Source organism: Oncorhynchus mykiss, chromosome 7 (genome assembly GCF_013265735.2).
Source record: "Oncorhynchus mykiss isolate Arlee chromosome 7, USDA_OmykA_1.1, whole genome shotgun sequence".
In the NCBI taxonomy this organism is placed as follows: domain Eukaryota; kingdom Metazoa; phylum Chordata; class Actinopteri; order Salmoniformes; family Salmonidae; genus Oncorhynchus; species Oncorhynchus mykiss.
This window is the reverse complement of record NC_048571.1, coordinates 85,834,402-85,848,728: the sequence shown is the minus strand read 5'-3', so window position 1 is coordinate 85,848,728 and position 14,327 is coordinate 85,834,402. Positions and strand designations below refer to the sequence as shown.

The following is a 14,327-nucleotide window of genomic DNA, read 5'->3' as shown; positions in this document are numbered from 1 at the left end:
CATCATAACCAATAACCATCATATTGCTGTAAACTTGGATGATATGATGTGTGGTCCTCCCATTAGGACTCAGGAAACCATGCCGTTTATTAGGCTTATCAGATTGTGTTGTGATGAACTTCCCAGGGTGGTGAAAGTGCACGGTGATGAGCTTGATGCTCCTTTTCCAGTAAATATCCAGGGTCTTATTAGCCTCATCAAACCATTCAAACCATTCAGTGACCACTGGTGTCCTGTGGATGGGGGGGCGTTGTCATCCTGGAAGAGACCACTGGTGTCCTGTGGGATGGGGGGGGGGGGAGCGTTGTCATCCTGGAAGAGACCACTGGTGTCCTGTGGATGGGGGGGTGTTGTCATCCTGGAAGAGACCACTGGTGCCCTGTGGGATGGGGGGGGGGGGGAGCGTTGTCATCCTGGAAGAGACCACTGGTGCCCTGTGGGATGGGGGGGGGGAGCGTTGTCATCCTGGAAGAGACCACTGGTGTCCTGTGGATGGGGAGGTGTTGTCATCCTGGAAGAGACCACTGGTGCCCTGTGGATGGGGGGGGTGTTGTCATCCTGGAAGAGACCACTGGTGCCCTGGGGGGGGGGGGGGGGGGGGGCGTTGTCATCCTGGAAGAGACCACTGGTGCCCTGTGGGATGGGGGGGCGTTGTCATCCTGGGAGAGACCACTGGTGCCCTGTGGGATGGGGGGGCGTTGTCATCCTGGGAGAGACCACTATGCCCTGTGGGATGGGGGGGCGTTGTCATCCTGGAAGAGACCACTGGTGTCCTGTGGGATGGGGGGGCCTTGTCATCCTGGAAGAGACCACTGGTGTCCTGTGGATGGGGGGGCGTTGTCATCCTGGAAGAGACCACTGGTGCCCTGTGGGATGGGGGGGGAGCGTTGTCATCCTGGAAGAGACCACTGGTGCCCTGTGGGATGGGGGGGCGTTGTCATCCTGGGAGAGACGACTATGCCCTGTGGGATGGGGGGGCCTTGTCATCCTGGAAGAGACTACTGGTGTCCTGTGGATGGGGGGGCGTTGTCATCCTGGAAGAGACCACTGGTGCCCTGTGGGATGGGGGGGAGCGTTGTCATCCTGGAAGAGACCACTGGTGCCCTGTGGGATGGGGGGGCGTTGTCATCCTGGGAGAGACCACTATGCCCTGTGGGATGGGGGGGCGTTGTCATCCTGGAAGAGACCACTGGTGTCCTGTGGGATGGGGGGGCCTTGTCATCCTGGAAGAGACCACTGGTGCCCTGTGGGATGGGGGGGGCGTTGTCATCCTGGGAGAGACCACTATGCCCTGTGGGATGGGGGGGGCGTTGTCATCCTGGAAGAGACCACTGGTGCCCTGTGGGATGGGGGGGCGTTGTCATCCTGGAAGAGACCACTGGTGTCCTGTGGGATGGGGGGGACGTTGTCATCCTGGAAGAGACCACTGGTGTCCTGTGGGATGGGGCGTTGTCATCCTGGAAGAGACCACTCCCATCAGGATAGATCTGATTCGCCATAGGTTGAAGGTGATCACCCAGAATGGCCGTGTATTTATTGACGTTTTTGCCTGACGACTCACCGTGAACTTAATTCCACGACTCTATTCAGTCTGAGACTGCCGTCCTAGCCGTTTGTGTGACTTTTTCGAAATGAGGGGCGTTGTACAAAACATATTCATCGGCGATTTTTGAATCATCCCTTAACAAATCTAACCACTCGAAGTTGATGACGTCATCATGTAGCTCCTCTGGCCCAACCAATCGGTTTCTGGGACCAATCAGAACGGTCAGAATGTGTTCGTATTCTAGGAATTTTTTGCCAGGAAGGGAGGCAAATCCAGATACATGGTGGAGAATAAACGTCAGTTGGCCAGAGCGATGTGGATGGGTAGCCAGGCTAGTTTACCTTGCCCTCTAAGGGGTTGAGTGGGTAGCCAGGCTAGTTTACCTTGCTCTCTAAGGGGTTGAGTGGACCTAGTGGGTAGCCAGGCTAGTTTACCTTGCCCTCTAAGGGGTTGAGTGGGTAGCCAGGCTAGTTTACCTTGCCCTTTAAGGGGTTGAGTGGGTAGCCAGGCTAGTTTACCTTGCCCTCTAAGGGGTTGAGTGGAGCTAGTGGGTAGCCAGGCTAGTTTACCTTGCCCTTTAAGGGGTTGAGTGGACCTAGTGGGTAGCCAGGCTAGTTTACCTTGCCCTTTAAGGGGTTGAGTGGGTAGCCAGGCTAGTTTACCTTGCCCTTTAAGGGGTTGAGTGGGTAGCCAGGCTAGTTTACCTTGCCCTCTAAGGGGTTGAGTGGGTAGCCAGGCTAGTTTACCTTGCCCTCTAAGGGGTTGAGTGGACCTAGTGGGTAGCCAGGCTAGTTTACCTTGCCCTCTACGGGGTTGAGTGGGTAGCCAGGCTAGTTTACCATGCTCTCTAAGGGGTTGAGTGGGTAGCCAGGCTAGGTTACCTTGCCCTTTTTAAGGGGTTGAGTAGACCTAATTCATGCCAGGAAAATGCACCCCACACCGTACCAGAGGTACCAGAACCCTCATTTACTGATGTTTCCTTTATTTTGAATTTACCTGTACATACTCTTCTTTGCTCACTGTGGAGTAAGACTGGACTATCAATATGCCGATAAGGATGTCCTATATTGCTGGTTAGATTTAATGGCACAATAAACATTACACTGTGCGTGTGGGTGTTTTTTTTACATGTCTTGTCTTTGCACATTACTTCCTGGTTCATTCAGGTAAGGTCTCTATGAAGTCACTGATGTTTCTTGGCACAATCCACAATCCTCTTGTGTAAAGTCTCCCTTAGAAAAGTGGTATTTTGGCCTCAATGAGAGTTCCTGGTTTAAAGGTTAGGTCAAATATGCTTTGTTAATGTTGCAGGTAACCGTGGGTGTGTATGACCCCTGCACTCTGCCCCAGCATCCTGGATGGCCTCTGAGGAATCTGCTGTTTCTCCTAGCCAGCAAATGGTAAATAACGAAAGTTCCAATCATAACATCACCAATCACATCCCACACTACCGGGAGGGGATGAGTACACTTCCCTCCCCTGTATAACTAACAGGTTATTATAGAACACATCCCTCCCCTGTATATTCCACTAGTTATAACTAACAGGTTATTGTAGAACACATCCCTCCCCTGTATATTCCACTAGTTATAACTAACAGGTTATTGTAGAACACATCCCTCCCCTGTATATTCCACTAGTTATAACTGACTAACAGGTTATTGTAGAACACATCCCTCCCCTGTATATTCCACTAGTTATAACTGACTAACAGGTTATTGTAGAACACATCCCTCCCCTGTATATTCCACTAGTTATAACTAACAGGTTATTATAGAACACATCCCTCCCCTGTATATTCCACTAGTTATAACTAACAGGTTATTATAGAACACACCCCTCCCCTGTATATTCCACTAGTTATAACTAACAGGTTATTATAGAACACATCCCTCCCCTGTATATTCCACTAGTTATAACTAACAGGTTATTGTAGAACACATCCCTCCCCTGTATATTCCACTAGTTATAACTAACAGGTTATTATAGAACACATCCCTCCCCTGTATATTCCACTAGTTATAACTGACTAACAGGTTATTATAGAACACATCCCTCCCCTGTATATTCCACTAGTTATAACCGACTAACAGGTTATTATAGAACACATCCCTCCCCTGTATATTCCACTAGTTATAACTGACTAACAGGTTATTATAGAACACATCCCTCCCCTGTATATTCCACTAGTTATAACTGACTAACAGGTTATTATAGAACACATCCCTCCCCTGTATATTCCACTAGTTATAACTGACTAACAGGTTATTATAGAACACATCCCTCCCCTGTATATTCCACTAGTTATAACCGACTAACAGGTTATTATAGAACACATCCCTCCCCTGTATATTCCACTAGTTATAACTAACAGGTTATTATAGAACACATCCCTCCCCTGTATATTCCACTAGTTATAACTGACTAACAGGTTATTATAGAACACATCCCTCCCCTGTATATTCCACTAGTTATAACCGACTAACAGGTTATTATAGAACACATCCCTCCCCTGTATATTCCACTAGTTATAACCGACTAACAGGTTATTATAGAACACATCCCTCCCCTGTATATTCCACTAGTTATAACCGACTAACAGGTTATTATAGAACACATCCCTCCCCTGTATATTCCACTAGTTATAACTGACTAACAGGTTATTATAGAACACATCCCTCCCCTGTATATTCCACTAGTTATAACTGACTAACAGGTTATTATAGAACACACCCCTCCCCTGTATATTCCACTAGTTATAACTGACTAACAGGTTATTATAGAACACATCCCTCCCCTGTATATTCCACTAGTTATAACTGACTAACAGGTTATTGTAGAACACATCCCTCCCCTGTATATTCCACTAGTTATAACCGACTAACAGGTTATTATAGAACACATCCCTCCCCTGTATATTCCACTAGTTATAACTGACTAACAGGTTATTATAGAACACATCCCTCCCCTGTATATTCCACTAGTTATAACCGACTAACAGGTTATTGTAGAACACATCCCTCCCCTGTATATTCCACTAGTTATAACCGACTAACAGGTTATTATAGAACACATCCCTCCCCTGTATATTCCACTAGTTACAACCGACTAACAGGTTATTGTAGAACACATCCCTCCCCTGTATATTCCACTAGTTATAACTAACAGGTTATTATAGAACACATCCCTCCCCTGTATATTCCACTAGTTATAACTGACTAACAGGTTATTGTAGAACACATCCCTCCCCTGTATATTCCACTAGTTATAACTAACAGGTTATTATAGAACACATCCCTCCCCTGTATATTCCACTAGTTATAACCGACTAACAGGTTATTATAGAACACATCCCTCCCCTGTATATTCCACTAGTTATAACTAACAGGTTATTGTAGAACACATCCCTCCCCTGTATATTCCACTAGTTATAACCGACTAACAGGTTATTGTAGAACACATCCCTCCCCTGTATATTCCACTAGTTATAACTAACAGGTTATTGTAGAACACATCCCTCCCCTGTATATTCCACTAGTTATAACTGACTAACAGGTTATTGTAGAACACAGCCCTCCCCTGTATATTCCACTAGTTATAACTGACTAACAGGTTATTATAGAACACATCCCTCCCCTGTATATTCCACTAGTTATAACTGACTAACAGGTTATTGTAGAACACATCCCTCCCCTGTATATTCCACTAGTTATAACCGACTAACAGGTTATTATAGAACACATCCCTCCCCTGTATATTCCACTAGTTATAACTGACTAACAGGTTATTATAGAACACATCCCTCCCCTGTATATTCCACTAGTTATAACTGACTAACAGGTTATTGTAGAACACATCCCTCCCCTGTATATTCCACTAGTTATAACTGACTAACAGGTTATTGTAGAACACATCCCTCCCCTGTATATTCCACTAGTTATAACTGACTAACAGGTTATTATAGAACACATCCCTCCCCTGTATATTCCACTAGTTATAACTAACAGGTTATTATAGAACACATCCCTCCCCTGTATATTCCACTAGTTATAACTAACAGGTTATTATAGAACACATCCCTCCCCTGTATATTCCACTAGTTATAACTGACTAACAGGTTATTGTAGAACACATCCCTCCCCTGTATATTCCACTAGTTATAACTGACTAACAGGTTATTGTAGAACACATCCCTCCCCTGTATATTCCACTAGTTATAACTGACTAACAGGTTATTGTAGAACACATCCCTCCCCTGTATATTCCACTAGTTATAACTGACTAACAGGTTATTGTAGAACACATCCCTCCCCTGTATATTCCACTAGTTATAACTGACTAACAGGTTATTGTAGAACACATCCCTCCCCTGTATATTCCACTAGTTATAACTGACTAACAGGTTATTGTAGAACACATCCCTCCCCTGTATATTCCACTAGTTATAACCGACTAACAGGTTATTATAGAACACATCCCTCCCCTGTATATTCCACTAGTTATAACTGACTAACAGGTTATTGTAGAACACATCCCTCCCCTGTATATTCCACTAGTTATAACTAACAGGTTATTGTAGAACACATCCCTCCCCTGTATATTCCACTAGTTATAACTAACAGGTTATTGTAGAACACATCCCTCCCCTGTATATTCCACTAGTTATAACTGACTAACAGGTTATTGTAGAACACATCCCTCCCCTGTATATTCCACTAGTTATAACTAACAGGTTATTATAGAACACATCCCTCCCCTGTATATTCCACTAGTTATAACTGACTAACAGGTTATTGTAGAACACATCCCTCCCCTGTATATTCCACTAGTTATAACTAACAGGTTATTGTAGAACACATCCCTCCCCTGTATATTCCACTAGTTATAACTGACTAACAGGTTATTGTAGAACACATCCCTCCCCTGTATATTCCACTAGTTATAACTGACTAACAGGTTATTATAGAACACATCCCTCCCCTGTATATTCCACTAGTTATAACTGACTAACAGGTTATTATAGAACACATCCCTCCCCTGTATATTCCACTAGTTATAACCGACTAACAGGTTATTATAGAACACATCCCTCCCCTGTATATTCCACTAGTTATAACCGACTAACAGGTTATTGTAGAACACATCCCTCCCCTGTATATTCCACTAGTTATAACTGACTAACAGGTTATTGTAGAACACATCCCTCCCCTGTATATTCCACTAGTTATAACCGACTAACAGGTTATTGTAGAACACATCCCTCCCCTGTATATTCCACTAGTTATAACTGACTAACAGGTTATTGTAGAACACATCCCTCCCCTGTATATTCCACTAGTTATAACTAACAGGTTATTATAGAACACATCCCTCCCCTGTATATTCCACTAGTTATAACTAACAGGTTATTATAGAACACATCCCTCCCCTGTATATTCCAGTAGTTATAACTGACTAACAGGTTATTATAGAACACATCCCTCCCCTGTATATTCCACTAGTTATAACTGACTAACAGGTTATTGTAGAACACATCCCTCCCCTGTATATTCCACTAGTTATAACTAACAGGTTATTATAGAACACATCCCTCCCCTGTATATTCCACTAGTTATAACTAACAGGTTATTATAGAACACATCCCTCCCCCCTGTATATTCCAGTAGTTATAACTAACAGGTTATTATAGAACACATCCCTCCCCTGTATATTCCACTAGTTATAACTAACAGGTTATTGTAGAACACATCCCTCCCCTGTATATTCCACTAGTTATAACTGACTAACAGGTTATTATAGAACACACCCCTCCCCCCTGTATATTCCACTAGTTATAACTGACTAACAGGTTATTATAGAACACACCCCTCCCCTGTATATTCCACTAGTTATAACTGACTAACAGGTTATTGTAGAACACATCCCTCCCCTGTATATTCCACTAGTTATAACTGACTAACAGGTTATTGTAGAACACATCCCTCCCCTGTATATTCCACTAGTTATAACTGACTAACAGGTTATTATAGAACACATCCCTCCCCTGTATATTCCACTAGTTATAACCGACTAACAGGTTATTATAGAACACATCCCTCCCCTGTATATTCCACTAGTTATAACCGACTAACAGGTTATTATAGAACACATCCCTCCCCTGTATATTCCACTAGTTATAACCGACTAACAGGTTATTATAGAACACATCCCTCCCCTGTATATTCCACTAGTTATAACCGACTAACAGGTTATTATAGAACACATCCCTCCCCTGTATATTCCACTAGTTATAACCGACTAACAGGTTATTATAGAACACACCCCTCCCCCCTGTATATTCCACTAGTCATAACAGGTTATTATAGTCAGTTATATGTGGCTAATATTATATTAAGTCTTGAAATTGGAATCTGCTGTTTCTCATAACCAGTGAATGGTAAATCCCCACACTAGCTTACGTAAAGTGATACTGACAAGCACAGTGTGAGTGATCCTGTACCAGGAAGGGATGAGCACCAATCCGCCTCTATATTCCAGTACACCTCTCTCTTCCTTTCCCGTGCATGACTAAGCTGTTAGTAATAATTATTATTGTAAATTGTTAATATTAGCTAGATAAACGCTTGGCTGTGTTGCGAAGTTATGAGGTATGTTCCTACAAGGCGTTTTGACCTGTCCAGCATGTCAAGCTAATGTAAACGCAATGATATGGAGATATCTACGTGTTAGCATTTCTCTGTCCTTGTGTGTGTGTGTGTACCAGGGGCTCCCAACTAGATGTGGTGGAGGTGATGTGTTTCAGAGACAGGACTCTTCAGGGCAGTAGGAACATTCAGCACAGCATCGTGTTCCAGGTCAAACTACCGATCCCTGAGCAGTCTCTCAATGCAGGTAAACACACACACATCCCACCGTTCCCGCTCTGCGGAGCCACGGGGCTGAGAAAACATACAAAGCTTGGCCTTTTTATCTGGAGGACAGGAGAGAGCGAGGGATGGGGAGATGGGAATGAGGGAAGGGGAGATGGGAACGAGGGAAGGGGAGATGGGAACGAGGGAAGGGGAGATGGGAACGAGGGAAGGGGAGATGGGAACGAGGGAAGGGGAGATGGGAACGAGGGAAGGGGAGATGGGAACGAGGGAAGGGGAGATGGGAACGAGGGAAGGGGGGAAGGGGAGATGGGAACGAGGGATGGGGAGATGAGGGATGGGAACGAGGGATGGGGAGATGGGAACGAGGGCTGGGGAGATGGGAACGAGGGCTGGGGGGCTGGGGAGATGGGAACGAGGGCTGGGGAGATGGGAACGAGGGCTGGGGAGATGGGAACGAGGGCTGGGGAGATGGGAACGAGGGATGGGGAGATGGGAACGAGGGATGGGGCGATGGGAACGAGGGATGGGGAGATGGGAACCAGGGATGGGGAGATGGGAACCAGGGATGGGGAGATGGGAACCAGGGATGGGGAGATGGGAACCAGGGATGGGGAGATGGGAACGAGGGATGGGGAGATGGGAACGAGGGATGGGGGGATGGGGAGATGGAGATGGGAACGAGGGATGGGGAGATGGGGAGATGGGAACGAGGGATGGGGAGATGGGAACGAGGGATGGGGAGATGGGAACGAGGGATGGGGAGATGGGGAGATGGAGATGGGAACGAGGGATGGGAAGATGGGGATGGGGAGATGGGAACGAGGGATGGGGAGATGGGAACCAGGGATGGGAGACGAGGGATGGGTAAAGGAAGATGAGGGATGGGGAGATGAGACAGGGAGGCGAGGGAGACGAGAGCGAGGGATGGGGAGACGGGGGGGCGAGAGAGCGAGGGATGGAGAGACGGGGAGGCGGGAACGAGGGATGGGGAGATGGGAACCAGGGATGGGGAGATGGGAACGAGGGATGGGGAGATGGGAACGAGGGATGGGGAGATGGGAACGAGGGATGGGGGGATGGAGATGGGAAGATGGGGATGGGGAGATGGGAACGAGGGATGGGGAGATGGGAAACGAGGGATGGGAGATGAGGGATGGGTAAAGGAAGATGAGGGATGGGGAGATGAGACAGGGAGGCGAGGGAGACGAGAGCGAGGGATGGGGAGACGGGGGGGCGAGAGAGCGAGGGATGAGAGACGGGGAGGCGAGAGCGAGGGATGGGGAGAGGAAGACGGGGGAGAGGGATTTAAATGTTAATGCGGAGACCACCACCTCTCCCTTGGTAGAGGGATTTAAATGTTAATGCGGAGACCACCACCTCTCCCTTGGTGGGGTTTGATCGGCTCAAGATCCCAAACGGTGCCCTATTCCCATCTTGATATAGTGCACCATTGTTGACCAAGGCTCTATGGGCCCTCTTCAAAAGTAGAACTCTACAGAGCCTTCAGAAAGTATTGACACCCCTTGACTTTTTCCACATTTTGTTGTGTTACTAGCCTGAATTTAAAATGGACTACATTTAGATTTTGTGTCACTGATCTTCACACAATACCCCATAATGTCAAAGTGGAATTATGTTTTTAGAAATGTTTACAAATTAATTCAAATTGAAAAGCTGAAATGTCTTGAGTCAATAAGTAGTCAACCCCTTTTGTTATGGTAAGCCTGAATATGTTCAGGAGTAAACATGTGCTTAACAAGTCACATAATAAGTTGTATGGACTCACTCTGTGTGCAATAATAGTGTTTAACATGATTTTTGAATGACTACCCCATCCCTGTACCCCACACATACAGTTGTGGCCAAAAGTTTTGACAATGAGACAAATATACATTTTCACAAAGTCACTCACAATGTTGCCTAAGAACACAGCCATGAATAGAGAATGGTACAAACACATTCTCCGAGAGCAACTTCTTCCAACCATCCAGGAACAGTTTGGTGACGAACCATGCCTTTTCCAGCATGATGGAGCACCTTACCATAAGGCAAAAGGGATAACTAAGTGGCTTGGAGAACAAAACATCAATATTTTGGGTCCATGGCCAGGAAACTTCACAGACCGTAATCCCATTGAGAACTTGTGGTCAATCCTGAAGAGGCAGGTGGACAAACAAAAACTCACAAATTCTGACAAACTCCAAGCATTGATTATGCAAGAATGGGCTGCCATCAGTCAGGATGTGGCCCAGAAGTTAATTGACAGCATTTCAGGGCGGATTGCAGAGGTCTTGAAAAAGAAGGGTCAACACTGCAAATTTTGACTCTTTGCATCAACTTAATGTAATTGTCAATAAAATCCTTTGACACTTATGAAATGCTTGTAATTATACTTCAGTATTCCATAGTAACATTTTACATAAATATCTAAAGACACTGAAGCAGCACACTTTGTGGAAATTAATATTTGTGTCATTCTCAAAACATTTGGCCACGACTGTACAATTATCTGTAATGTCCCCCAGTCGAGCAGTGAATTTCAAACACAGATTCAACCACAAAGACCAGGGAGGTTTTCCAATGCCTTGCAAAGAAGGGCACCTATTCGTAAATTGGTCCCCCCCAAAAAAGCAGACATTGAATATCCCTTTGAGCATGGTGAAGTTATTAATGACACTTTGGAAGGTGTATCAATACACCCAGTCACTACAAAGATACAGGCGTCCTTTCTAACTCAGTTGCCGGAGAGGAAGGAAACCGCTCAGGAATTTCACCATGAGGCCAATGGTGACTTTAAAGCAGTTACAGAGTTTAATGGCTGTGACAGGAGAAAACTGAGGACGGATCAACAACATTGAAGTTACTCTACAATTCCAACCTAAATGACAGAGTGGAAAGAAGGAAGACTGTACAGAATACAACATATTCCAAAACATGCTTCTTGTTTGCGACAAGACACCAAAGTAATCCTGCAAAAAAAATGTGACAAAGAAATTAACTTTATGTCCTGAATACAAAGTGTTATGTTTGAGGCAAATCCAACACAACACATTACTGAGCACCACTCTTCATATTTTCAAGCGTAGTGGTGGCTGCATCATGTTATGGGTATGCTTGTCATCGGAAGGAAGAAATGTAATAGAGCCAAGAGGAAAACCTGGTTCAGTCTGCTTTCCACCAGACACTGGGGAGATTAATTCACCTTTCAGCAGGACAATGACCTTAAAACACAAGGCCAAACAGTGGAGTTACTTACCACGACGACATTGAACGTTCCCGAGTCTCCTAATCAACAGTCTACTTCTAATCAATAGGATGTCATTATCAACAGTCTCCTAATCAATAATATACTCTAATCAATAGTATGTCATTATCAACAGTCTTCTCTAATCAATAGTATGTCATTATCAACAGTCTTCACTAATCAATAGTATGTCATTATCAACAGTCTCCACTAATCAATAGTATGTCATTATCAACAGTCTTCACTAATCAATAGTATGTCATTATCAACAGTCTCCACTAATCAATAGTAAACTCAAATCAATACTCTGTCATTATCAACAGTCTTTGCGTTCTGTTCCCTCAGCGTGTCCAAAGAATGTAGGATGGGAGAAGAACCCTAAAGGAGCCATGGGACCCCGGATGGTCAACCTCAGTGAATGTATGGACCCAAAGAGGTACAATAAATCAACCAATCAGAAGAGGCTTACATCGTGAGACTATCTCTATATGCATCTAGTGTCTATCTAACGTTCTGTATCTATAACACACCAGACTGGCCGAGTCCTCGGTGGACCTCAACCTGAAGTTGATGCGCTGGAGGCTGGTACCTTCTCTGAATCTGGACAAAGTGACTTCAACTAAGTGTCTGCTGCTGGGAGCTGGTACACTGGGCTGCAACGTAGCCAGGACTCTAATGGTGAGTGCCTGCGATGTTGACATGATTCAATTAGATTTCTAGATGATGAAATAGAGAACGGGGGGGACCTGCGATGTTGACATGATTCAATTAGATTTTTAGATTATGAAATAGAGAACGGGGGGGGGGTGTGATTCTACTAAGTGTCTGCTGCTGGGGGCTTGGTACCCTGGGCTTGCAATGTAACCAGGACTCTAATGGTGAGGACCTGCAATGTTGAGATGATTCAATTAGATTTCTAGATGATGAAATAGAGAACGGGGGGTGATTCTACTAAGTGTCTGCTGCTGGGGGCTTGGTACCCTGGGCTGCAACGTAGCCTGCGATGTTTAGATTACATAATGGAAACACAGACCGGCAATAACATGTCCTGTATACCTTCTGACCAGGTCAAACACTTCGACATGCTTGAAGTGACTCTAATGCTGAGCTCCTGGGGAGGTTTTTACATAAGGGTCATGGGAACATGGAGAATAAGGTCATGGGAACATGGAGAATAAGGTCATGGGAACATGGAGAATATATACATTCAACATTTACATTTCAGTCAAATAGCAGACACTTATCTAGCAACACTTACTGTACATGTAGAGAGACTATATAACATGTAGAGAGAGACTATATAACATGTAGAGAGAGACTATATAACACGTAGAGAGAGACTATATAACATGTAGAGAGAGACTATATAACATGTAGAGAGAGACTATATAACACGTAGAGAGAGACTATATAACACGTAGAGAGAGACTATGTAACATGTAGAGAGAGACTATGTAACATGTAGAGAGAGACTATGTAACATGTAGAGAGAGACTATGTAACATGTAGAGAGAGACTATATAACATGTAGAGAGAGACTATATAACATGTAGAGAGAGACTATATAACATGTAGAGAGAGACTATATAACATGTAGAGAGAGACTATATAACATGTAGAGAGAGACTATATAACATGTAGAGAGAGACTATATAACATGCAGAGAGAGACTATATAACATGTAGAGAGAGACTATATAACATGTAGAGAGACTATTACATGTAGAGACTATATAACATGTAGAGAGAGAGACTATATAACATGTAGAGAGACTATATAACATGTAGAGAGAGACTATATAACATGTAGAGAGAGACTATATAACATGTAGAGAGAGAGACTATATAACATGTAGACTATATAACATGTAGAGAGAGACTATATAACATGTAGAGAGACTATATAACATGTAGAGAGAGACTATATAACATGTAGAGAGAGACTATATAACATGTAGAGAGAGACTATATAACATGTAGAGAGAGAGACTATATAACATGTAGAGACTATATAACATGTAGAGAGAGAGACTATATAACATGTAGAGAGAGACTATATAACATGTAGAGAGACTAAATAACATGTAGAGAGAGACTATATAACATGTAGAGAGAGACTATATAACATGTAGAGAGAGAGACTATATAACATGTAGAGACTATATAACATGTAGAGAGAGACTATATAACATGTAGAGAGAGACTATATAACATGTAGAGAGAGACTATATAACATGTAGAGAGAGACTATATAACATGTAGAGAGAGACTATATAACATGTAGAGAGAGAGACTATATAACACGTAGAGAGAGACTATATAACATGTAGAGAGAGAGACTATACAACATGTAGAGAGAGACTATATAACATGTAGAGAGAGAGACTATATAACATGTAGACTATATAACATGCAGAGAGAGACTATATAACATGTAGAGAGAGAGACTATATAACATGTAGAGAGAGACTATATAACATGTAGAGAGAGAGACTATATAACATGTAGAGAGAGACTATATAACATGTAGAGAGAGAGACTATATAACATGTAGACTATATAACATGCAGAGAGAGACTATATAACATGTAGAGAGAGACTATATAACATGTAGAGAGAGACTATATAACATGTAGAGAGAGACTATATAACATGTAGAGAGAGAC

General features: G+C 43.8%; 1 protein-coding gene across 1 annotated transcript in view; it reads left to right on the top strand.

Annotated features, from left to right (window-relative positions):
- atg7 (ATG7 autophagy related 7 homolog (S. cerevisiae)) overlaps window positions 1–14,327 on the top strand; it is a 91,215-nt gene that overhangs the window by 7,124 nt on the left and 69,764 nt on the right. The window contains exons 8-11 of the mRNA XM_036984267.1: window positions 2,858–2,946; window positions 8,310–8,437; window positions 12,008–12,098; window positions 12,196–12,340. Of these exons, the coding sequence (XP_036840162.1) occupies window positions 2,858–2,946; window positions 8,310–8,437; window positions 12,008–12,098; window positions 12,196–12,340 (453 nt within the window). The remainder of the gene's footprint in view (window positions 1–2,857; window positions 2,947–8,309; window positions 8,438–12,007; window positions 12,099–12,195; window positions 12,341–14,327) is intronic.